This window comes from Aristolochia californica, unplaced genomic scaffold, assembly GCF_029961685.1.
Source record: "Aristolochia californica isolate CCGP_79_NKW_82.1479 unplaced genomic scaffold, dmAriCali1.0.hap1 SCAF_8, whole genome shotgun sequence".
Lineage (NCBI taxonomy): Eukaryota > Viridiplantae > Streptophyta > Magnoliopsida > Piperales > Aristolochiaceae > Aristolochia > Aristolochia californica.
In genome coordinates this window covers 5,084,823-5,110,226 of record NW_027182279.1, presented here as the reverse complement: position 1 = coordinate 5,110,226, position 25,404 = coordinate 5,084,823, and the positions used below count along the sequence as shown (strand labels likewise).

General features: G+C 37.5%; 2 protein-coding genes across 5 annotated transcripts; one reads left to right on the top strand and one right to left on the bottom strand.

Annotated features, from left to right (window-relative positions):
* The first annotated feature begins 449 nt into the window (after positions 1-449).
* Positions 450-18,152, top strand: LOC137938810 (B3 domain-containing protein Os07g0679700-like). Of its 4 annotated transcripts, none has more exons than XM_068783853.1 (13): positions 450-797; positions 1,316-1,451; positions 11,082-11,163; positions 11,259-11,360; positions 11,505-12,079; positions 12,202-12,298; positions 13,443-13,617; positions 14,055-14,131; positions 14,570-14,998; positions 15,123-15,172; positions 15,600-15,713; positions 15,941-16,008; positions 17,234-18,152. In XM_068783853.1, exons 2-13 carry the CDS (start codon positions 1,339-1,341, stop codon positions 17,938-17,940), a joined length of 2,589 nt encoding a protein of 862 aa, XP_068639954.1. In that variant the 5' UTR covers positions 450-797; positions 1,316-1,338; the 3' UTR covers positions 17,941-18,152. The 4 variants fall into 4 exon arrangements, with proteins under 4 accessions (XP_068639954.1, XP_068639953.1, XP_068639955.1 ...); XM_068783852.1 differs by having other exon boundaries at positions 17,210-18,152; XM_068783854.1 differs by lacking the exons at positions 450-797; positions 1,316-1,451 and adding an exon at positions 7,801-7,941 and having other exon boundaries at positions 17,210-18,152.
* Positions 18,153-20,693: 2,541 nt separating this feature from the next.
* LOC137938879 (probable ATP synthase 24 kDa subunit, mitochondrial) lies at positions 20,694-25,164 on the bottom strand. The gene is made up of 7 exons (XM_068783969.1): positions 25,035-25,164; positions 24,419-24,512; positions 22,976-23,120; positions 22,747-22,857; positions 22,372-22,518; positions 21,233-21,355; positions 20,694-21,155 (listed from the first exon to the last, which is right to left on the bottom strand). Exons 1-7 carry the CDS (start codon positions 25,071-25,073, stop codon positions 21,092-21,094), a joined length of 723 nt encoding a protein of 240 aa, XP_068640070.1. The 5' UTR covers positions 25,074-25,164; the 3' UTR covers positions 20,694-21,091.
* Between the last annotated feature and the right edge of the window lie 240 nt (positions 25,165-25,404).

Here is a 25,404-nt window from a genome sequence, read left to right as displayed (position 1 = left end):
CAAGTTGCTAAGGGGGCCCACCGCTACGCTTCGTGGGATCCCTCACCTCGAAAACGTAACCGTCCACTATGCCGTATCCTAAGAAATATTCCTGAAAGGGATTGTAAATCCACGGAACCCTATCTATCTGATAATAATTTATCCTTAATTAATTAATTAATAAATTATTATTATTAGTAATGTTCTAATCTTATATGTTATGTCACATTTTTATAAATTTTGGGGACGAGAAAGTTAATAAATATACGTCGTCAGCAACTCCACCTACTACACGAATACCAAACATGACCTTGAAGTCCCCAAAATACCCCTCCCAGTGGCAGCCGTCAAATCAGTCTTGAAACGTGTTCCCGATGCATCCAACGGCCTAGCTTTATCGGTTCAGATAGTTGAGGATGGGGTGTCCGTGAAGTCAAACTAGCGCCGACCGCTAAGACGCGCCGGAGAGTGCGGTGGCGTCCCTGTCCCCACCCCACCAGACCCACTGTTTTGAGGCAAAAAGTACACAGAGAATAGGCGAAAAATTTCGCCGCCTGTCCTGAAGTGTCGTGCATGCAAATTTTTGTGCTCGCTCTCTCTCGGCATGCACACGCTTCTCTCTCTTCTTCTTTTCCCCTTTCCTCCTCCTACGCCGATCTCTGTTTGCTGAACCCGCCTCTGTGTCGGATCCGATTAGACTCCTCTCCAATTCGACGATATTTTCGAGGTTAAAGGCTGACGGAACGACATGGGGTGGTGCCGATGCTGGGGACATGAGTGGAACAGCAAGAAGGGTTCGTTCACCAAGTGAACGGAAGGTATGGAACTATTGTATTCTGTTTTTTTTTTTTTTTTTTTGTTCCTTTAAAGTTGAGTTTGTTAGTTCTTTTTTGGGGGTGGGTTGGGTGGTAAGGTTATGGTGTTATTGGGTTTTAATTCTCTACGGAGATTTTTTTTTTTTTTTTCTGAGGTATGAGCTACATCTTACAGAGAAAATTTAGACACGGATTTGTCTACAAATCTGAGCGTCGAACAAAAATTATGTGTTTAGTTTTTCTAATGAGGGAAAATTTTCGATCTATTTATTTTCGGCTTGTGGTAAGTTTGTAATTAGCCACTTTTAGATTATTTCTCGTTCAGTTTTCGTGGGTGGTTTCAGATTCTGTAATGCTATTGAATTCTTCGGTAATTATGCCTTATTGGCCTGAAAATAAGGCAATTTTTCGTCTGTACTGTGATATTTATTCTTGCTTTTGCTTTTGGGGGGGGGGGGGGGGGGGGGGGGGGGGGAATATTGGTTATCCGTTATATCTAATTTGTTGGCTTTGAATTGCAGTTTCCCTTTGTTTGAACTGGGAAATGGCTGCGAGAGTCTGCATGAATCCCTCATGTGGAGTGAGGGCGGTCACTGAGTGGAAGAAAGGGTGGGAACTGCGATCTGGTGGATTCGCTTGTCTCTGCGATAAGTGCGGGTACGTTATTTATCCACCTCTTCCTATTGGACTGGATTTTTGAGCTTTCACTCTAGAGTTAGTCAAGGATCGGGTTTTAGTTTTTCTTCTGAGGTTTTGGTATCGCTGGATTTGATTGGTGGTGGTTGTTTGATGTCGCTGTTTTTTGGGTAGAAGCCCCTGTACTTTCGTGCAGATTTTTAGTTATTTTGGTGTTGTGATATGGTTATACTTTTTTTTTTTTCTTTTTGAAAATTGATACGGTTATGCTTTTGTTTTCTATTCTCGGTAAATGCTGGTCTTCTCCATTTTGGCATGTGGTTCTCTTATTTAGTCGTCAATGCCATTATCATTGTGTAATGCTATTTATGGTATGTTTATTTCTTCTAATGGTATACTTAAAAATAAATTTATGAAACCAAAAAACTAAAGTAGGAATTCAGTTTTCAAAATTTATATCGTGCACTTCTGTTTTATTTCTCTCTTTCTATCATTTGTTGCGGTTTTGAGGTTGGTTTAGGTGGATTATGTGGACTATGGACCGTTGGGTTTAATATCTATGAGTTTCATGAAGTTGCAATTATTGTTTTTCTTGCCCTTCTTCTTGTTATTGTTCTTCTGCTCCTTATTCAAAGATTATTTTGTTTTTCATCTCTCACTCTTCCATCTTTTTTACCTATTCCTGGCTTTATCAACTTGGGAATTAAAATATAAGAGATCTAAAACCCTACACATGTTCTAGTGTCAGATAGAACATTCTTTGTCTTCTTTGTGGACACTATATTAGAGAAAACAAAACAATGTGCCTTTTAAGTAACAAGCAAGACACCTCGCCATTGATTTTGGAGTAATGCTAGGAAGATCACAATGAAACATTATGATGTCTAGGTCACTTTGTGTTTTATTCAACACCGGAAGCCAGTTTTGATTTGTATATGTTTGTTCTTTTGTGCTGCTCCTAAAGCTTCCCTATGTAACGACCGTCTTCATTTGAGAGGAGCCAAAAACGGAAAGACAAGTGGGCACATGTTAAAATCCACTGTGTGAACCATTTGGTCATAGGTGGCTGTCTTGATTAATAAAGGAGAAGATGGTTAAGTCTGACAGTGTATCTCTCTTGGTCCTGATACATTCTTGACATTGGTCATGGGTCAATGGACTACTACTTGGTCCGTTATTTTTGGAGGTAAAATGGAAACTTGTAGCTTCAAAACTGTTTCAACCAGTTGCTCATAATTGAGAATCTTATGATTACTGGATCAGGAGATTCTCAACTGGTACCATTCCTGCATACAGGAACTCTTAAGATTTTTTGCTTCATCATGAGTCAATAGGTTGTTGAGGCCCTATATGTGTCAACAAATTTGTCAAACATGATGCTGGCCTTTGTTGACCTGATAGTTTTTTGGTTGCATGATCTCGAGGAAATCCTTTTTCTAAACTGAGAATTCACATAAGATCTGTTTCATTATCCATGAAGTTTCCTACATTAGGGATCAAGTGTTGATTATCTTGTGCTTGTTCTACTGAGTTTCACGAGGTTTATTTATTTTTCCTACAGGGTTAATTTATAAGTCTGTAGTGGTTTCAGATTTGAGCTTGTCTTAGAATATTGACCCTCTGCAATTACTGCAATTTTGAGTTGTGAAAGAGGCAACTTTTGAAAAACAGAAGTTGTCGCAGATATTGAGTTGGTGATGTAAATTCCTTAGTTGTGGCTGTGATTAATAGATGCTGACCCATCTGTTTTCGCTACTGAAAATCCTTAGTGGTAAAAGACCAAGTGCTTAACTCTTGCTTTTAAATTTTGGGACTCTAGCTTCTTTTGCTGCGTTATGGAGTATATCATTGAAGGGATGATTGGTATTAGATGCCCTTTTGTGTGATGTCACCCATATTTGCTCCACTTTTTAGTTCGATTGATGGAGTCCATTACTTTCCAGAAGTTCGTCTGAGTTCAATGAACTTTTTTAAGCTGTTGCCTCAGCTTAAGAAATTTGGGTCTTTCAGGAGTTCTTGCTGAAATTGTGCTGGTTAGTGAGATAGAATACAACTGTGGGTTATTGCAAGGGAGTCATCTTCTCTCACATGTGCTCAAATCTTAAGATCCTCTACTCTATAGTTTTTTGAGAAATGGTGAGAACTGCATTTAGGCAAGAAAAAATATACAAAATGTGCATCATGCTGGCTATGAGGATGGTCTTCCAAAGGAATAAAAGAACTGAACAAATGAATATATCCAGCAAAATAAAATACTTAACATCAAGGATCCTCAGCAACTAAATGCTGTAAAGTAACCTCAAACCATGCCAACCATTGAATTAACTCTACACAAATTATGCATCCATGCAACCTGATTCTATGGTTTTGTTTGTTTCATTTTTCTTTTTGGTTGAAATGATGACAAATGACTAATATTAATAGAAGACATATAAAAGGATCTTCATAAGAAGAAAGAGGTACAAAAAAAAAACACGTAGCATCTTCCCACTCTGAACCATCGGTGGAGTGATTAATGCTCTGAAGTGGATGAGTGTCCAAGAAATGGTCAAAGATTGGTAAGCACCCTTGAGATCTTGTGCAGATCTTGAAAAAGTGGTGAGGGGAGTTTTCTTTTGGTTATTCAACTGATGATGGTTGTTGAGTTCCCTTCTGCAAGAAGAGGGTCAGAAAAGCTTCTTGGTGTAAACCTTGAGCCCCCTAGAGGGCCAACTCTGCTTCCATGGATTTTTGATGACTAGAGGGAGCAGTTTATTCCAAATGAATTAATATTAAACACCCAAATGACACCCTCACCCGCTGACTGTCCACTTTATCTCTGAAGTTACCATCAAAGTTAAATGTTGAGGTTATTTATTATGCTTAGTATATGGCTACTTTTTTCAAGTCATGATTTAGTTTGTTTTGGCCTTGTTAAGTTGGTACATTCTGTAACTATAACTTAAGTATTAAGAAGAATAGGGTGATAATTGAGTAGTTCTATTCTCAAAAAATAAAAATAAAAATTGAGTTGTCTAAAATTCTAATTCTGTGTCCTTTCTATGTCAAGAGTACAGTCACTTTTCTTAATGTGTGGGGTGTTCTTCCATATTTTTCCCCAATTTTTTTATGTTCATCTTTTTTTATCCATATTGGTGAGGGCATTACAGATCTTTTTTTTCTTCTCTTTGTGCCACACCCATGATGTTCTTGGGTTGTGGTATCTTACTTGCGACTTGGATTTTTTTTTTTGTGTGTGTTTGCAATTTGTAATGCTGGGAAATAATCCCTCTCTACACATGTCATCCTCTTATATCTCTTACAATTCCTTATCTTTTGTATCAAATCCGGCATTGGAAGTAGACACTTGTTTCTAACTAGTTCTGGTGTTTGACAGATGGCTGCTATTGGTTCTGCCTTGGTTTGTTCATGTGTGTGCATATCAAGTCTTGTGGTGTGTTGAAATATGTGAAGAAGAGTATTTTGGTAATCTTACACTAGTCAGATTGTCAGCATTAAGCTCAAACGTGTATAGGAGCTTTATATTTCAATTTTCATTAAACCCTAAAGTGTATATAGGGAGATATTGGAGTTTAAGTGTAAAAGACATTTCTGTACTATTTCCTTTGTTTTCACCAAAGTGAGTGTTTAATGAAGAGAGGTCAACCCCATACCTTATTGGAGCGTGTGCAAACTGTCGCACCCCTATTCTCTATTCTCTATTCTCTCTTCTTTCTTCTTTGTCTACTTCTTATCTCTCAATTTAACATGGTATAAGAGCGTTGAGATCCAATGACTGAGGGTTCTTTTCCCTGAGTCCGCGATCTCTCTAGGAAAGTAGATCTTCAAATTTTCAACTAATTGGACATCAAGGTTAGATTTTTCCTTTTCTCTTTGTGTTATAACCTAAGGGTTGATGACTTGTGCTGCCTATTGAGCAGCTCTATGAAGTATTTTGTGCTCCACATCTTTGTAGGCGTGGTGCTCTATTAGTGTTTGTGAAAATTTGCAACTTGTTAATTTTTGTTCGTGTGTGTTTGGATGGTAGTTGTGGTTATCTATGGCAGATTTAGGATAAGTCATTGCTCCAACTAGGGAGTAGGGGACAATGGTGAAGACACTATTCAGATCATCATAGAAAGGTTAAATGGAAAAAAAAACTGTTTAAGTTGGTCCAAATTTGCTTGAATGTATCTTGAGGCAAAAAAGGAAGGCCCGATATGTTCGAGACGACCCACTTAACCCTATGAATGATGATTAGGAAGTAGGGGATAATTGGTTTATGACTTGGCTTGTGCATAGCATGGAGCCCAATTTAAGAAATTAAGTGGTGAATTTTGAGACAACAAAAGGAGATATGGACTTCTCTTGAGTCAGATCAGGAAAGTATTCTATTGTGGGTGCATGAGCTCAATAGGAGATTTTTCAACTTAAAAAGAGGAAAAAAAACTGCCATTGATTATCTAAATGAGCTGCAAGGTATTTTGCATGAAATTAGTGTCTACCATCCATTTAGTATAGATGAGGAAAATTTCAGAAACAAGAAGGGCAAATTCATGTGGCTAAATTTTTGGATGGATTAGGTCCCGAATACGATGCAATTCAGACCGAATTATTGGCTGATGATGATTTGCCTCCACTGAAGAAGGCATTCAGTGGAGTAGTTCGAGCTGATACAACCATGATTGCACAAGGCAGCGAGGATAACGAGGAGACAGGTTGTTGCCTTCAATAAATAGTTGACACAGAATCGGTGAGAGGCCCCTCGAGGACGTGGGGGGAGTAATAGGAAACAAAGTAAAGACAATGTTAGTTGTGATAAAGGTCGTGGGGATGGTAGAAGTGATGGAAGATGTGTCCATTGTGGTAATCATTTCTTAGATAAGTGTTGGGATAAGTTTGGCAAACTTGCTTGGGCCAATTCGAGTATTCTGGAAGTAGTGAGAGCTCATCTAGCCACCCTATCGAAATCATTATTGGTGCGCTAGATGAACTTCAGCAATTAGCATAAAGGATGACACAATTGACCTCATCTAGCATATTTTTAAAGTTGAATGATCCTGTAGCAACAACCGCAACCACCATGTCTAGTTTGGGTAAGTCTGTTTTCTATGCACCCCTTGCCACTACGTGGGTGATTGTTTTTGGTGTGTCCACTCACATGTTAAGTATTTCCTCCAATGTTTTACTAGTCTTAATCAATCCTTTATGTTTAAACATGTTATCCTTGCTGCTAGTTCCATCTCTTCTATTAGTGGAATAGGGAAGATTCAACCTACTTCTTCCTTGCCTTTGGAGCCATTTTGTTTGTTTATGAATTTCCGGCTAACTTGTAATGTCTCAGTCAAATTGCAAAGTCTTTAAATTGTTTAGTAATATGTTTTCCTATTTATTATATGTTTCAGGACCTACAGACGAGGAGGATAATTGGTTTAGGGTGTGGGAGAGAGGGGCTTTACCACTTGGAAGGTTCACTGATGCAATCCTTTTCAGTGCTTCATGAAGATGTTTTACCCTTCTACTAGCACTTATGGCTAGGATATCCCTTCCTAGTCAAGTCACTTCATATGTTTCTAAAATTTCTGTTGACCTTATCTATTCTGTGTGATTCGTATTCAGTGTGATTCGTGTTAGTTTGGGAAGCATTGTTGCTCATCCTTTCCATCACGTAGCATTACAATAGTACTAGTTTATTTGAAATAATCCTTTCCTTATCGGGTCCCTAGTATGTTTTGTTAATATTTTGTCTCTTTTATTGATGACTTCAGTAGGATAACATGGGTGTATCTCCTAAGAGAAAAATCAGAAGCATTGGATGTATTCCTCAGTTTTTATTGTGAAAAAGAAGTCAATTTGGTGCATCTCTTTGCATTTTTCGTTCTAACAAGGGGCTTGAGCCTATGAATCGTAATTTTGACTCTTTTTTGTAAAACTCATGGTATTGTTCATCAGTTTCTAATGTGTACACTCCACAAAAAAAAAAAGAGAACACTGAGTGGAATAATTGTTATTTGCTAGAGTTTGCAGGAGCCTTGTCATTCCGAATGCAAGTTCCAAAGTCTTGTTGGGGCAATGCTGCTCTTATAGCTTACTATCTTATCAACTAGATGTTGAAGGGGAAAGCCAATTTGATTGTCTTTGCCCTTGTGTTTTTGGGTCCGTCTGCTATGTCCAATTCTTTTGTCCATCTCATGACAAATTGCCTCCGAGGTTCATCAAATGTGTGTTTCTTGGATACTCTCATACCAAAAAAAGGAAACAAGTGTTATTGTCCTTCCACACAAAAAACATATGTATCTATCTACATATGTCCCATTCCTTGAAAATGTTCCTTATTCTTTTGAATATGCAGAGTCCACTATTCATGTATTACTAGATGTTGATGTTATTGCTCCTGTTTTAGTGGAGGATGTTCTTAGTGCTACACCTATTCTTACATAGGCGAAACCATTGCAGGTGTACCAACATAGAAATCCCCCAAAGATGTCATGCAAGGCTTCCTCCTCTCTAGCTTTTGGCAATGGTTCTTGAGGTAAGTGGTTTAGACCTTCCTATTGCTATTCGTAAAGGTGCGCCTACATGTATTCAACATCCTATCTCCAAATTGTGTCATTCAATTCGTTTTTTGGTACTTTCAAGACTTTTACTTTGTCCCTGTCTTCTGGTACTATTCCTTCTTCAGTGTAGGAAGCTTTATTATTTCTTGAATGGAAGCAAACAATGGATATGGAGATGGATGCATTGCTTAATAGAGGCACCTAGACCCCATGTGATCCTCCTCTAGATGCTGCTATTGCAGGGAGTCATTGGGTCTATACCATGAAATACAATGCGAATGGGTTTGTAGAGAGGTGTAAGACAAGACTTGTGGTGAAGGAGTATATTAAACGGATGACAGAGATGTTTTTGAGACCACCTCACCTGTAGCAAGATTGACTTTTGTTCGAATTTGAATATCTGTTGTAGTTACAAAAGAGTGGCCTTTGTCTCAATTGGATTAAAAATGTATTTTGTATGGGGATTTGGAAGAAGAGGTGTACATGGAGCAACCTCTTGGGCATGTTACTCAGGGGAAGACTAGGAAAGTGTGTGGCCTTAATAAAGGTTATTTATGGCCTCAAATAAAGCCTTGTTTGATAAGTTTAGTAAAGTTGTTATGCCCTTGGGATTTTACAGAAGCTATTGTAATCACTCGTTATTTGTCTTGATGAGAATTTCTGGAGTCGTGGTATTAATTATGTATGTAGATGAAACTGTCTTATCATAAAGTGATGCGGAGAGTATTGAAGAAGTGAAAAAACATGTGACTAAGCATTTTCAAACTAATGATTTATCATTAAAAAAAAAAACTAAGGATTTAGCGTTCCTCAAGTATTCTCTTGGAATTGAGGCAACAAGAAGTAAGGCATGCATCATTTTGACACAAAAGAAATATGTAACAAATATGTTGGAGTATAGATTGTTGGGAGTGAAACTTGTTCAGACACATGTGTAGGTGAACCATAATCTACATGATGATAGTGCGATCGAGCTCAAGGATAAGATGATTTATGGAAGATTAGTGGGCAAACTCATTTATTGCTACAATTACATGGCTTGACATATCATTTGTTGTCAGTTTAGTTAGTCAATTCATGGAGCATCTAAGAAAAATTCATTTTGAGGCTGTGTATAGAATATTGAAATACTTGGTCATTTGCAGATTGAAGGGTTTGCAGATGTTGATTATGTAGGATCCAAGCTAGATGTGAAGTCTACCTTTTGGTATTGTTTATTTATTGGAGGTAATTTGACTAGTTGGAAAAGTAAGAAGAAAGTACTGTCGCTTGTTCTAGTGCATTAGTAGAATACATGACAATGGCCCATATAGTGAGATTTTGTGGGTGGGTTCCATCTTGCAGGAGTTAGGGTTTCCAACTAAGGATGCTATGACCATGTGGTGTGATAATTGAGTAGCTATATTAATTACGAGTAACTCGGTGTTTCATGGAAGGACCAAACACCTTGGGTTAGACTGGCTCTTTATTAGAGATGCAATAACGAGTGGTGCTATGTTTAAGCCATATGTTCAGTCTGCTGATTAGCTTGGCAATATATTCACAAAAGCCTTAGGAAAGTGTGAGTTTGGAATTTTTGTAACAAGCTATATTTCAGCTTCATTGGAGTCTGATTAGATTATTACAATGGAAGTGATCCCTTCTCTGTAATAGCTTATGAAGAGGATGTAGCATTCATATTAGAAAAAGTTTGTGCCATTTGTTTTCTCAAATGAAGAGACGCCAAGTAGATTGAGCAAGATCTCATGTCTTGATACCTCTGTTATCAGCTAAGTCACCAATTACAGCTTCAAAAAGGTATCTTTATTCTATGCAAAGCTGCTGAAAGATGCAAAGATCTTTTGGTTGATGTTCTGTCCACCAAGGTACAGACTGCTATGATAAGACAGCAACCTTTACGACAGTAAGGAAGAAATGGTGGAGCACTGCTTTATACACTGGTTCTTGCGGATTGGGTATGTTTCTCTTTGATTTGGAGTTTTTTGGTTTCGTCCATATTTACTTCAGCAGTTGATAATTGATCCAACACCCTTTCCACTAGTAGAATAACCTTGGAGATTCTTGTCAATGCCACTCAAGTTGCAGACTAGGTGTAGATTGGGCTGGGTTACCGTGTTTCTTCTGGTTTCCATACTGCATCTGTCTTCCTGCTACGTTTTTAATCTTGTAATATTCCTCTAGTTGTGCATTGATTAGCACACAGGAATTTTTATGAAATCTTTTATTATGGAAATTGTATCTTCTTTAAGATATCTTCTATTGTAGTTGCTAGCTGCCTGTTCTTGATTTGGACACCCTAATTTTCCTTTAATTGTATATTTGGCCATGCTTTGTTTGTACTTAGTTATTTACTGCTACTTGAAATGGATATTAAAATATTTACCTGAACATCTATAACTTCATTCAGCCCATAGTGCATGGAAATATGACCAATGGAAGAAGAGGTACAGAATGTAGGACTTAATAATTAGCCTGCGTGATTAGGGTGAGCTTGTAACGATATTTTATTGCCATGTCTCTATGTTGTGAATTGGCAGCTGATTAACATCTAACTAATGCATTCTGTAACTTTTGGACCAAACTGCAATGCCCTGTAAATCATACTTGCAGACTTTTGACACCCTTTATCATCTACTCTGACATAGATGGGTTTTCCTTTACAAGGGCTACTTTCTCCCTTGCTAACCTTCTATTTTTGAAAGGTGGGTTGGTGCTTAGCTCCTGCATTTCTCCTTCATATTGTCCTATTTCACTCAAACCAGTTCTTACATGATTTTCTTTTGAAATATTAGATTCTCTCCTCTCCATTGACTTAACGGTTTGATACCATGACCACATGTTGCATTTTAGTTGTTTGACCGTAGATTGTTTTTTTCTTGCATGTATCACTACTACGGTGTCACAGTTCTCTCCATTCATATTTATCCTTGTCCATTTACGACCTCTGGTTTTATTAATGATCTTAGATAACCAGTTTCACAGAACATGCCATTTATAGAAGAAGATTTTGTCTCTTTCAAGAATAAGAGATAAAACATTAAAAAAAAGAATAAGAGATAAAATACTTAAATAGAAATCTTGTTTTAATTTCTGACAATTTTTATATGGGCTTCAGATCTGCATTTGAGCAACTAGTTTTCTGTGACACATTTCACCTCAATGAATCTGGCTGGCGAGAGTGCAGTTCTTGTGGTAAAGTAAGTCTATAATCACCTGTCCACTATTTTTTAATTTTCATTTCCTAATATCCCAGTTACTTATTGCCTAACACTACCCAAAAATGTAATGGCAGCGGCTCCATTGTGGTTGTATTGCTTCCAAGATTTCAATCGAATTACTAGATAGTGGGGGAGTGGAGTGTGTTAGCTGTTCAAGGAATTCAGAACATTCTTCTGTAAGATGGTTGATCTGATTTATGTATTTCTGGAATGCATTTCAATTGAATTGAATGTTTATCTGTTTATTTTTCTATGTATGCAGAATACGTAAAAACATTATTTCACTATCTCATGCTTCCCATCTGACACTTGTCCTCCAGGTTCTTCCAGGCTATGCATACCAGGATTCTGCATTGGACTCTTCTTCCAAGGTTCAGAAGTTACCCCATAAAAGCCCCAAAGATGATAAACCAAGTGGAGTCACCACATCAGGCAATTTGTGTGAACAACAATCTTCCTCTGCGGATACTAAAATAGATGATAATACTGCCGTTGAAGTTAATAATAGTCATGGAACTATCAAAAGGGAGCACATTGCTCTTTCACAAGCTGTGAGGAGAGATGATGCTAAAGAATCTGAGACTCTGGCTGACCCCAGTTTAAATATCACCTTAGGGGCTTCAAATCCAAACCTTCCTCTCCCTATTCCCAGTTTGGTAGTGGAAGGAAGGGAAATAAGCAAATTAATGTCCCCGTTTCAACAAGGGCTGAGGTCCCGTCATCTTCTGCCAAAGCCCCCAAAGGGAGGTCCAAATGCAGGTCTAGATACTTCAAAGGATGTGGTTTCTCAGATTCGCGTTGCCAGGCCACCAGGGGAAGGTAGGGGAAGGAACCAGTTGCTTCCACGATATTGGCCAAGGATTACGGACCAAGAACTGCAGCAAATATCTGGAGAGTATCCACAATTGGGCTTGTTTTTATTTGTGTTCTTCTTTTAGTTGTACTTATATTAAGCATGCACTAGTATTGCCTAGTTTTCATTTCATTGTTATCGTAATTCCTTGAACTATCTTTTAGTTCAAACTCTACAATAGTGCCATTGTTTGAGAAGGTTCTGAGTGCCAGTGATGCGGGTAGAATTGGTCGATTAGTTCTCCCAAAAGCTTGTGCTGAAGTAAGTTTTCTATGTGCTTTAAGTTCTTGGTTCGGATTTGATTTTCTATGATTGATGCCCATACAGAATGTCCTTTTCACTGTGCTTCATCACTGTGAACAGCCTGTACACCTCTTTGTCACTTTTCACCACACAAACAAAGAGATTAAATCCCATAAGCTTTCCCAATTAAAATCATGTCTCAATGGATGATATATTTCTGTATGACTTGCACTCATTATGAAGTATTTGAAGTTGGGTTTAGGAGGGCACCTTTTTCCAATTATTAAGTGCACGACTCCTCTTGATACTGATCCATGTGCAATTATTTCCATAACACTCCCCTTCATGTCCAAGCCTGTTGAAATAGATAACGGGCCTAAGACATGAACAACACAATTGGGATACAAACTTAATGGGGCATGAACTGGGTCCAACTTGGCAGAGGTCCTACTCTGATACCATATTAAAGATCAGTCTACATCCATCCAAAAATGACTAGCTAAAGTATAGAGGCTCTTTCCCACCTAATAACTATATAATTTACTGATATTAACCCACGTGGGATTATTCCCACTAATAGAAGTCAGTACAGCACTCCGGCAATCAATCTTAGTATTGCACATAAGATGAAAAAATATGGATCTCCAAGAGTGGTACCATAATTAAATCTCGTTTCAGATGACAGTTCCATTTTGTGGTTCATAAGTTCTTTTTTTTTTTTTTAAATGAAGCCAGTGTTCAGTGCTCTATAAAAGAAGCAAGTGCTGCTACATTACTGAGGATTACATTAGATGGTATTCGTAAGGATCTTGACCAGGAGCACTGCTTCCCTCCGGTAGAAATTAAAAATTTTGGTGACAGTGTGAAGCATGAATAACAGAAATTAAAGAAGAAAAAAAGGGAAAGTACATAATTAATGAGATTGATTAAGTGATGGGGGAGGGAGAGACCAGTCTGACCAGGACCAATTGGTTTGCTGGTTTTTCCTCTCTAGGTTTTCTTTCTTACAAATCCAGACAAGTGGCTGGGTTTGGTAGAACCTGATTCAACCAGTCGGTCTGATACAGTAATGATAACACTAGTTCATTTTTTTTTTTTTTTAGTTACTCTTTTTAGGCTACCGTATCTCATTAAGGATCTTGTCAAATGAATTTATGCACAGGCTTACTTCCCTCCAATTTCTCAACCAGAAGGCCTCCCGTTAAAGATCCAAGATGCAAAGGGGAAAGACTGGGTTTTCCAGTTCAGATTTTGGCCTAACAATAATAGTAGAATGTACGTCCTTGAAGGCGTGACACCATGCATACAATCCATGCAGCTACAAGCTGGTGATACTGGTAAGTTACATTCTTTAATACTCTTGTTTTATTTACCACAGATCCTAACTCTTGTTGGCAAATTGTGGATGGTTACTACTATCCATGACAACTCATATGACCTGATGAAATCCTGAATTTAACATTGTATGACTTGTATCTGTATCACGTTTCTATTTTATTAAGGCTTTAGATCATGTCTTGCAAGAATCTTTTTTTGTTTTTTGAATCATGTCTTGCAGAATCTGGTTTTGTAAAATTTTTAAGATTTTTACAAAAAGAAAGATGAGAAGCTGGTGCAAGGGTGTTGATACTGCAGACTACACACTAGCTAGACAATATTGATTTTGTAATGGGGCCAAAATTTTAGTTGAAGTAGAGCACCATCTTTGGCATTGAAATTGAGCCTTTTGATTTTTTTTAAAAAAAGTCATACTAATTTCTCTTTTTTCCTACAGTAACTTTCAGCCGACTAGAACCAGAAGGAAAACTTGTTATGGGATTTCGGAAGGCATCAAACTCTATAGCTATGCAGGTGGAGTGCTTTTTATTCTCTCGGTACCTATAGTGTACCTATCAATTATTCTGCTTTTCATTGGCTAGCTAGCATCGATTTATTAGCTAGAATTGAAAAAATCTGATTTCCATAACCGTTCTTAGTGGCATGGAGACCCAACATATGTAGCATGTCTGTCCATGTTTTCCCCATATTGGTCTTATGTGGATAATACAGAACTTGAAGAGAGATGAACGAAAAAAAAATCTCTTTTTCTCGATTTGTGGGTTTTCATAAAAGTAGGAGTAGAATATTATCTATAACATTGCATCCTTAGATCCATTTCAACAACAGCAACAAAAAAAGACCATTTGAAAAAAATTATTGTATCTCTAGATTCAACTCTACCAGAAAACATTCTAAATTTGTTAAGTGCATTCATCTTCCCTTAATTTTTTGTTTTCATGTCACGAACAGGATACTCAAGTTTCTGCAGCTGTTTCTAATGGTGCCCAATCTAAAGAATCTTTCATTTCTGGTGTTATTGAGAATCTGCCCATTATAAGTGGCTACTCAGGGCTTCTTCAGTCACTGAAGGGAAGTGCAGACCCTCATTTGAATGCTTTATCTGAACATCTGAATTCAGCTGAAGGAGATATTAGCTGGCTTAAACCTGAGAAGCATGTTGGTAGGCCAGTCGAGGGCTTCCCTCAACCTTCAATGCCTATTATTGACAGGAGGAGGAGTCGAAATATTGGGTCTAAAAGTAAGCGGCTGGTTATTGATACCGAAGACGCTCTTGAGCTGAAGATCACATGGGAAGAGGCACAAGAATTGCTTCGCCCCCCTCCAAGCATGAAACCTAGTGTTGTTGTGATTGATGACCATGAATTTGAAGAATATGAAGTGAGAAACATCTCGTCTTCTTTTTTTTCTTTGTTCTTTTTTCTTTTTCCTTCTATATCAAATTTAGGTGAAACTAGGTCTAATGATATTTTCTAACACAAACTTGTAACTTTCTTCTATCTAGGAACCACCAGTTTTTGGGAAGAGGACTATTTTCACGGCACGAGCGTCTGGGTAAGAATTCATGTTGAAATTTTACAATTTGATTCTAGACAAGGTCATATTGGCACATACGGGTGTGCTGAATTTTATAGCAAAAGCTAAAAGTAAAGTTAATTTGCGGCCTTTTGTGCTTGCTACTATGATGAGCTCATATTTGGTAAAAGTAAGGTTGGGAGAATGTGCTCAAATTCCATGAATTCTTTGAGGTAGCTACTCTTTCATAGGCAATTACTGATTTTGTTGGATCTTGTATCTTCTCATTGTACATTTACCAGTGGTCTTCTTCAGGTCTACTGAAGATTGTTTGGAAAATGTTAATTTTTTGTAGTGGTCATGCTCAAGAGCCTTATGTCTAGGAAAAAGGAAAATAAGAACTTATTTGAAGAAAAGGAACTCTTGTGTATGTGAATGCTGGACTGGTGAGCTTTGTTTTTCTCAGGGGACAGGATCAGTGGGTTCAGTGTGATAGTTGCTACAAATGGCGCAGGTTGCCTATGGATGTACTAATACAGTCAAACTGGATATGCGCTGAAAACATGTGGGACTCAAAAAGGTGAAGATTAATGATTGGATTGCTTTCGATATATTTGGCAGATTCAACTTTGATTTTGGTGAAGATGAATTGAGATTCAGCTGTGATTGTACTTTCCACTTTAAAAAAATATTACTCTTGTTATGCTTCTCAACAAATTGCTTAGATTGCTTAAGATGCCATTGTCCTTCAATTTGGTTGTGGTAATAATGCTCCATGTTAACATATTTTTGCCATTGTTATTCCAGAAATACTTGTTCTGCACCTGTTGAAATAAGTCCAAAAGAGCTGGAAAATCTTTTGAGGATGAATATGGGTAAGTGAATGTGCTTTCTCTTCCAGTTGTTAGCCCCTTATATATAAAAAATAGCACAGTCGAAGAAGGGTCTGAGAAGGCATTGGCAAATTTTTGAGTGCTAGTCATGTGGGTTAGTGTATTTGTAGGAGTATGCACCACTGACCGGTATATTGACCATTTGGGTGATGCTATTGACGGCCTTATGACGTTGGAATAAATAAGCAGTAAGGTCCTCCATGTTACTAGTTTCCTAGTCTATTAGGATCCTCCACGGTACTAGTTTTCCTACTCTATTAGGAATTTTGGTTCTCTCTGCAATGACAATTTTTAGACTGCAGTGAAACAACAAGACTTCTTTTCTTAAACAAATGTGCTGTTTGTTACCAACATCTTGAAGCTGTTACCGAAAAGTTAAAAGAGTAATTCTCATACAGACATGACTAAATCTCTTTCTTTTTTGTTTTACTTTTTATTCGTGGGCAAGAAAAACTGAAGGCCATACTTGGCAAGGAAGTGTAAAGAAAGGTTGACTACCAAGTGCACTGGCAAATGGTTGAATAAAATGGGGGACACTTCATGTACAGACCCAACCATAACATAGTACAAAGGGTGTCATCCAGATTGTTCATACAAGGCTTCAATGATGTTGATTAAATGATAACACGCAGAGTTAAATTTGTCAGTGGTCAAACCCTGCTTGATTGCCCTTTGAACCTGGACCCATTTCATTCCCAGCCCTACCATAATAATGAATTGGTGATTGGCCTGGGACTCCTTTTACAGTGAGTTAACTAGGGGCTAACCACATGAACTAGATTGACGGAGTAATGGTTGGGACTTCATATACGGTGAGTTAAAAAGGCAAAAGGGGGGGATAATCACATAAACTAGGTTCACTTGGCTTTGCTTGAGTGCAGAGTTTCTTCCCGTAATCTGGATTGCATGTTGTTGCTTATATATCTTTAAATGATCTCTTATTCAATGGATCTTTTGTTGTACACACCATGGGTTCTCCATAATGTCGGGACGTTTTGTATATCTAGCAATATGTAGTGGATTTTGAAGAGGCTGTATGTCAGCTCATAGCTGTATAGTTTGAAATTTGAGCCAGCTGCATGATCTCTTAAATATTTTGTATCATTATGCTTTTAGATGTTTCCGTTATTATTGTATTACAAAAAAAAAAAAAAAACTGTTATATCCATGCTCATGCTTGCAGATTTTAAAAGGCGGAAAATTGCAGGAACTCAAAAGTCAGCCCAGGATCGGGGACTACATTCAGGGCTTGATGCTCTGGCCTCTGCAGCTGTTCTGGGAGATGATGGGAACTCAACTCCACCATTGGCAGGGCCTACAACAAAACATCCTCGCCATCGTCCTGGTTGCATGTGCATTGTGTGTATTCAACCCCCCAGTGGCAAGGGCCCAAAACACAAACCGACGTGTACATGCAATGTTTGCATGACAGTGAAGCGCCGATTCAAAACCCTAATGATGCGAAAGAAGAAGCGCCAAATGGAGAGGGAGGCTGAGACAGCCAATAAAAGGCAGGTATGGGTTAAGGAAGAAGGTGGTGAAGAAAGCTCTTCGAGACGAGATGATTCCGAGTCGGTTCAGACCGGGATTCTATTGGAAAGAGCAGAACTGGGTAAAGTTGGGATAGACTTGAACAGCCAACCTGATCGAGAGGAAGATGCAAATTCTGGATCAGGTCGTGTGAGTATGGTGAGCCTCCTTCAAGTGGCAACTCGGCCTCTAGAGACGTATCTGAAACAGAACGGTTTGACCAGTTTAATAAGTGAAACTCCTGTCAGCTCAAGCTCCCTTGTGTTGCCACCGGTGACTGTGGAGAGTGAAGGGCTGGATGATGGTTGCTTCCCCTCAGCCGTTAAAGAGAGGGAGGGTGTTGGAGACACTGTAACTGAACAAACAAGATCTGATCCTGTGTGATTTTTTAGTGGGGGGGGGAGAGAGGGCAGTGGTTTGCTAGTCTGAGATGCAGAAGAGGTTGTAATTCTTATGTAAATTAATAACAATTTTCAGCTAATTTGGATGTTATGTTGGCCTGTTTCATTTCAAGATGTGTCCCAATTCTGTAATCTGTTTTTGCTCTTAGCTGATATGTGAAATGGGATGTTTATGAGCAAGTTGACTTTTGAAAAGTGCGTAAGATAAGTCTCTTTATACCAACTACCAAATGCATTGGTAAAATCGGTTCTGTCAAAGATTGTTGAAAAGGGTATTTAGTTAATCTGCCAGCCCTCTTCCACTCGATTGAGCAACTAGGGTGGGCTGCCCTCGACCAAACCGAGGAAGATGTGTCCTCATTTTTTTTTTTAATAGTAACTTAATCAAAAAAAAAAAAAAAAGTATAGCTAATATTTCAATAATACTTTACTTTAAAATAAAGTAAAAATAATATAATAGTTATTTTAAATTGAATTATATAATTTTAAAATTTTAATTATTTCTATAATAATAACATTTTTTAGTAAGTTTGAAAAGTAAGTTATTATTAATAAAAAATAATATAGTGAATATGATATTACTAGTTTTAATTAACTAATATTCATGTGAATCATTTAATATATTTAGTTAGTTACATTAAGGGGGGGTTAGTCCCCCAAATGGATACATCAAGATCAAATTCCTGTCCAACATGAAAATCATGTCAGTCATGTACATGAAGATCATCTTCGCACTTGGTGTTAATGTTGACAACTTTATGTGCACTGGAAAACCGTTTCCAATATTAGTGCCCCAACAAGAGAAAAACATAAAAAAAAAAAGAATCTCTAAACCTTTACTGTACATTTAATTACAACATAATCCTTAAACCCCAAATTAGGTAAAAAAAACCATTATTACTACACGAATAAGTTATTTAATGTATAATTAAATATATTAATATATTTATTAATTAAATTCGATATTTTATTGTGCATTAATATGGTAATTACATGAGACAATAAAATATGCACATGATTAATTACAAATAATAAATAAATTACGTTATAAATAACAAAAACAAAAGTAAAACGTTGATTTATTAATTTATTAATAATATATGATATACTTTAACCTAAAACTGAATAATTTAAGAGAAAATTGATCTAATCATAAATTTAACACACTATATATTTGTACATAATATATTTTATGTATTATTAATTAATAATATATTATCACAAAATTTAAAACCATTGGTTTAATTAACTATAACAATCGGATAATTATGCCAAAATAATTTATCAATTATTTATTTTAAAAATATTTTAATTATGACTATTAAATCACTATTTTAATATAGTCATTATAAAATAAAAATAATTATTTTATAAATAAAATTTATAAATTTATGATTTTGATGACGATAGTTTAATTTTTTATAACGAAAAATTAAACCATTGTCGTCTTCCTCAGCGGCAGCCAACGCCGATAGAGGCGGCGCTCCGATGGTACGCAGAGAGGGAGAAGAGAGGGAGGCCGAGAAGCTCCGCAACAGATGCTCGACCTCCCGTGTCAAGAGGGAGAGGAGAGGGAGGTTGGCTGTTAAACTGAAGCCGATGGCTGAAATCAAAGCCGAATGGGGAAATCGATGCTGAATCGAAGTAGAAATTAAGAAATTGAAGCCCAAATGTCAAAATCGAAGAAAACCAAAACTGAAACAAGGAAATCGCAAGAAATCGGAGGGAATTTTGGGGGAAAAGATAAGAGCGAGAGGGAGAAGGGAGTGAGATGCCGCAAGGGAGAAGGGAGTGAGATGCTGCAAGGGAGAAAAGAGGGAGAAGAGACAGAGAGATAAGAGAGAGGGAGGCCGAGAGGGATAAGAGAGGGAGAAGCGAGCGGGAGATTCAGAGGGAGAGTGAGTCCGAGATAGAGAAGGACGCCGGAAGGACGTTCACAGCGAGAGATGGAGACCAGAGAGGGACGACAGAGATGAGAGAGGGAGCAGAGAGTTCGGGGTTCAGGGAGACGACAGAGGGGTTGCGGGAACGAGAGAGAGGTGCGGGAATGAAATGAGGAGAAATGAGCGAGACGGTGTGAGCCAGAGAGAGCCCCGCGTCTGAGTCATGTAGATGATTCTCAAAATCGGGCGGAAAACACTTTCCGCCATTTACTCTTGGGACATGAGCTCCTAAGTCATGGATGATTATGTACATGACATGAATTTTGGCGCTCCCTAACAACCTTAGGACATGAACTGTATAATGCGTATGAAGATCATGTCCCGAGTCATGTGCACTAACTCCCCCTAACTCCAATGTTCCAATAGTCACACTCTCTTGAATTCTATATTCGAGAAATATTTACTCTTTAAAGTCTTATATGGCAACTACAAATTCCAATAAAATAAGTCTATTTTTATTATTCTAAACATACTAATACCATAACAAGTGCATACATCATCAAGAGAATGTTGGTCTCAAGATCCTCTTTCTACTTGGTTTGATTATAATAAACACTTGGAACACTGTTTTGAGTAAGTTTGGATAGATTTTTCAATCATCTAATTCCTCCAAAAATACTGACTATTAGAATCATAGGAGTTTTCAAATAGAGCAATGGCAAAATTGTTCATATAGTAAAGGTGTCAGAAAGTTGTAGAAGAAGATTTTTGAGTTTCTATTTGGCTAACCATTGTATATAGCTCAAACTGAGAACTTCAAGTATTTATTTAAAAGATTGGCAGATCTTACACAAAAATCAAACATTGGTGGCCATTAGCTTCAATTATTTGAATTATGGTACACTCGGGACATAAAGAGTTGAAAAAACCACCTCAAACATGTAGTTTGGGAAGGGAACCAATTTGTGGGTTTTTCAGCCCAGCAGGTGTTACATTAGTCCACTTATATAATAAGTAAATTAACAATTTTAGCCCAATCATGTACCAATTTGTAGGTTTTTCAGCCAAAAACATAAATTGCATACCAATCAGCAAATCCAAACAATTGGCATTATTGATGGCTTCATGGGCAAGAAAAAGAACTCTTTTGCACAACAGAATCTTGAAAGCTCAAATATCCTACTTGAGATAATCTCTTTCTTTAGACAGAAAAGACAGTTTGAAGTGGCCATATCTCATCACCCACACTCTTCAAAGGAAGTTTCTTATGTCTAAAGACTTCACGTCAACCACCTCCTCATCCTTGAACTCCTCCCTAGAAGACAAGCACAAAATGTTAGGAACAAACTCAGTTAGGTCATATGCATCATCAACTGTGAAGAGAAATCCTACCGTTTCTTTTGAGTTTCCATCACTTCAATAGCATCCTTCTTCATCTCTTGCAGAACTGATTTTGCAATTTTGTTCTCCAGCTCTTCTTCATACTTGGGTAGATCTTCCTTACGGATGCCAAGTCTGATCAAATACATTTTCAGGAAGAAGTTTTATATGAGATTCTCATTCTACCAAAGGACATGAGTTGAGGGGCTTCATCAGGCCAAACACGAGCCCCTCCTTTTAAGTACCCTATGAACAGACTTCTGATATATCAGAGAAACTCATAGATTCTTAAAAGAGAAGATCCAATGCTCCAGAACTTGAGTTGACACAGATAAAACATGGTTGACAATCAGTGAAACGCATCTCAGTTCACATGATAATGTTGGAACTTCTACAATTTTATATTAATGTGTTACTTCATCCAAGCTAAGAATATGCCGTTTTAAAGTCAGAAGGAATCATTGCTTAAAACCTTTAGCTTGAAACATTTGTAAGTTCTACAACATGATCAACTTGGAGAGTCAGCTCCAACAGACAGGTACATGAATCATGGGATAATATGTAATGGAAAAAACAGCTCAACAATATTGCAGAGATGTAGGATCCAGAAATTCACATTTTCTGGCGACTGGATCAATATTCAACACCAAAAGACATAACGATATTTCGTGGAGGCTCAAATAATTAGATTTAATATCTAGGAATATTATCATCGTTCGAAATTTATCCTCATTCCCACCACTGATTCAATAAGTGTAAAGTACCCCCCCCTCCAAAAAAAAAAAAAAAACAAAAAAATTAACACAATCTTTGTGCAAAAGGAGAAATGCTATGGAGTAAGAGAGAAAAGGTAGGTCAAAGGGCAATGACACTCTTTTACACCACTAGGCAAGAAAGAAAGACAATAATACAAGCAGTGCGTCAAAATGATATATAGAACTTTATGTTAACTACAAAACATGCATAACTATGTGAACCATGCATAATTTTTTTTTTTGAGGCATAACTATGTGAACCATGCATAATTTTTTAGGCATAACTATGTGAACCATGCATAACAAAACAAGAAAAATAAGTCATCAAATTAAACAAAAATCTCGCATGTTGACTCAGAAAGAAGAGGATTCTTTCAATTCAGGAGTAAGACTTACGTCTTGTTGATCTTATCAAATTCTGATAAGAGAAGAGCCATTCCCTTCTTGTCGTTCCGCAAGAGTGGCTTCTTAAGTTCTTTCTCAACTTTCTCCAATGCATCCATCATCATAGACTCTGCACCTAGGTCATCAGTGAGTCCTCTCCTTCAAAGATACAATCACATTAGTTTCAACAGTTGTGTTTTATGCATTTGACAATACTCAATAAGAACAATACAAATCAGACAAGGATATACGCACTGAAAAAGACCTAACTTTTTTGAGCTTCAAAGTTTCATGGATGCAAACCAGGGGATCGATCACCTCTTAAAGGTTACCAGTACCAAAGAAAAGCATAAAAAGGTTCTGGGGGCTACAGAGGATAGCACATACTTGATTCTTATCTCCTGCAATGTTAATAAATATGTACGTGCATCTTGGATTCCCTGTGTTCGAGTCTGGATGGTGTACTGTATACGTTGAGACTCCGAAAACAGATCTGCCCTGCAAAAAACACAAGGTAAAGACAAACAAATCAAGATTAAGCATATGAAGCAGATGATCAATCAGAAGATACATAAAACTGATCACCAGAGGAACAAAATACTACATGCTGACTTACTTTTGTCTCACAGTCTTCAAAACATTTGAGAAATGAGCTACAGAAGTAGGGTCTTCTGGGGCTATGGTGATTTTTTCCTTGCGGAGTATCCCCATGGCAGTCTCAAACTTTTTCTTGAACTCAAAAAAGATGCCCTTCAGCATTTCTTCCAGATTAGAGAGAAAATATATTGTCACTAAAAAGCAATATATACACTAAGAAACGCCTGGTAAAAATATTGATGCTAATAATCAAACATACAGTCAAAACATACATCCTGTGATCATAAAGATTTCAGAAAGCCCAAGCCTTATATTTCTTTTCCCCATCCTTTTTTTTCTTTATCAAAGGATAGATGTCCCACCGCCATAAGCACAATTATAATTTAACCGATACATTTCAAATTAGCAATGAGCAATGACTCCTCGGAGCCCGGAAAATAAGCAAGCTTCAGAGAGGTATTCAGCAACTAAGAGTCTGAGTTACATTACATAGAAACAATACAATCTTTCGGATTTTGCTCAGAATTATGAGTACAGAAGAGCTGAGTTTCCCAACCTGTAATTAATTACTGTCCTTATCGATGAATTTTCATAGCAAATAACACTCCTTAGTGCAATCCGATTTCTCAGCAATTTACTAAGACAGTTTTTTTTTTCTTTTTTATTATGTGAACTTAAAAGTTGATCTGATGATTGCATGAAACTCATTCCATTAAAATTTAAAAGAGGATAGACTTAGCGCACCAATCAATGACAACCTTGGAATCACTTTCGATGATAAGGGGCTCAGAGAGACAGTCCCGGAAGATCAGGAGGCCCTGAAGCAGCCCCGCAAGCTCAGCGATGAGTGCTTCAATATTGAACCAGCTACGGCCTTAACTTCTCAATGTTCCTTCCTTGAAGCTTTGAAACTCTACTAATCTCCTTGTCTCTAGAAGACTAGAGAATCCTAGTTGACATTTCACACCAATCATAATTTTTTCTTAGTTATTTATGATTCAGGAGAATGCAACTGAGTCACAGTAGTGAGCATTTTTTAAAAAACTGAATAAAATAACCTAAATTACATATTTCTTTAGAGAGACAATGCTGGGACTAAAGAAATGGTGACTCTAGCACTGATCTATAAATGGTGACTCTTGCTCCTCTTTCTTGCTTCCTAGGTCACTTTCAGTTATTGAGAAGAATCGTTACATTAATGCATAACTAGTAAACTAAGAATAGGGCCCATTGACATGAAACAAACACAAAACAATATAAAACCCATAAATCATCAAATAAGGAAAAGAAACATATGCAGGACTTCTCTCCAACTAAATCGGTAAATAGTACAATGTCAGTGATGGAATTACTGATTGTAAAACTCAGTAAATTTATGACAACACAGCAAGTTCAAATCATTAATCGGTAATAGCAGACAAAGCCAGCATCCAGCAACTAGAAATAACATTAGACAACTCACCATCACCCTTAAGAGCTGGAGGGGTAGCTTCTTTAGAAAAAAGGCGGGTGGGGACTCCAAGCCCATGTTGGAGAACAATGTTCCCAGAGTAAAACTGCAAACACCAGGCATCAATGCTTATAAAATAAGGATCATCGGGAAAAGAAAAAAACCCAAATATGAAACACAAACACACGATGTGATGAGAAACTTTACAGAAACAATATAAAAAAATATGGACAACAAAAAAAGGAAATTTTGGACACCGTTCCCTCTCTCTAATTGACAAGCCTCGAAAACCTCTCACTTTCATAAAATGTATAAAAATTAAGCAAAAGATAAAGAAAATAACGAATAAACCCCCAAAAATCCAAAAATATGATAAGTATCGCAGTAATCACGACCTTGAATATTAGACAAGTTAAGACTCTCGCATACTTAAATCCAAAACCAGGACTGAAATGCGCAGTTGCATTTGTCAAAACATGACGCCCCTTGACTGCATCATAGCGTCCAAATACAGAAGCCCCTTGAAGGCCTTAAACCGAAGCCTCCCAGATCTCCTAGGTTACAGTCTAATACAAGCCATGGTAGCCACGGAGAAATTGACTATTCGTTGGCGATGAAAGAAAAGTACCTGCTTAGATCGGGAGATGAGGCGAGAAGCTAAAGCCATGAATGAAGCTTTGTTTTCCTTCTATTCAGCAAAGAGAAGAGCAAGAGGGAGGATCGAAATTCTGAAAACACTAGTGATTAAATGCCATACAGCGAAGGGTTCTTCAAATGGACTGGGCAGGAGGGGCAGCGGTCAGGGTCGGTTTCAGGAAAATCCGCTCCACGAACCCGTCTCTGACTTAACCCACACACTTAGTTCAAGTGATCGACAAGTTGACCCCACCTTCGAAGTTGGAAGTGTTTATTGGGAATTTTAGGATATTAACCAATTTTTTTAATATAATAACACAAATAACCAACTTTTTAACTTATTTACACAAATACCTAACTTT

Excerpts from the sequence above, each read along its gene's own strand:
- LOC137938810 (XM_068783852.1), top strand. The coding sequence starts at position 1,339 with ATGGCTGCGAGAGTCTGCATGAATCCCTCATGTGGAGTGAGGGCGGTC. Across the intron at positions 11,361-11,504 it reads GGAATTCAGAACATTCTTCT|GTTCTTCCAGGCTATGCATA; the intron begins GTAAGATGGTTG and ends CTTGTCCTCCAG. Across the intron at positions 14,999-15,122 it reads ATGAATTTGAAGAATATGAA|GAACCACCAGTTTTTGGGAA; the intron begins GTGAGAAACATC and ends TCTTCTATCTAG.
- LOC137938879 (XM_068783969.1), bottom strand. The coding sequence starts at position 25,073 with ATGGCTTTAGCTTCTCGCCTCATCTCCCGATCTAAGCAG. Across the intron at positions 22,858-22,975 it reads TTGAAGACTGTGAGACAAAA|GGCAGATCTGTTTTCGGAGT; the intron begins GTAAGTCAGCAT and ends TGTTTTTTGCAG. Across the intron at positions 21,156-21,232 it reads ATGGAAACTCAAAAGAAACG|GGAGGAGTTCAAGGATGAGG; the intron begins GTAGGATTTCTC and ends CTTGTCTTCTAG.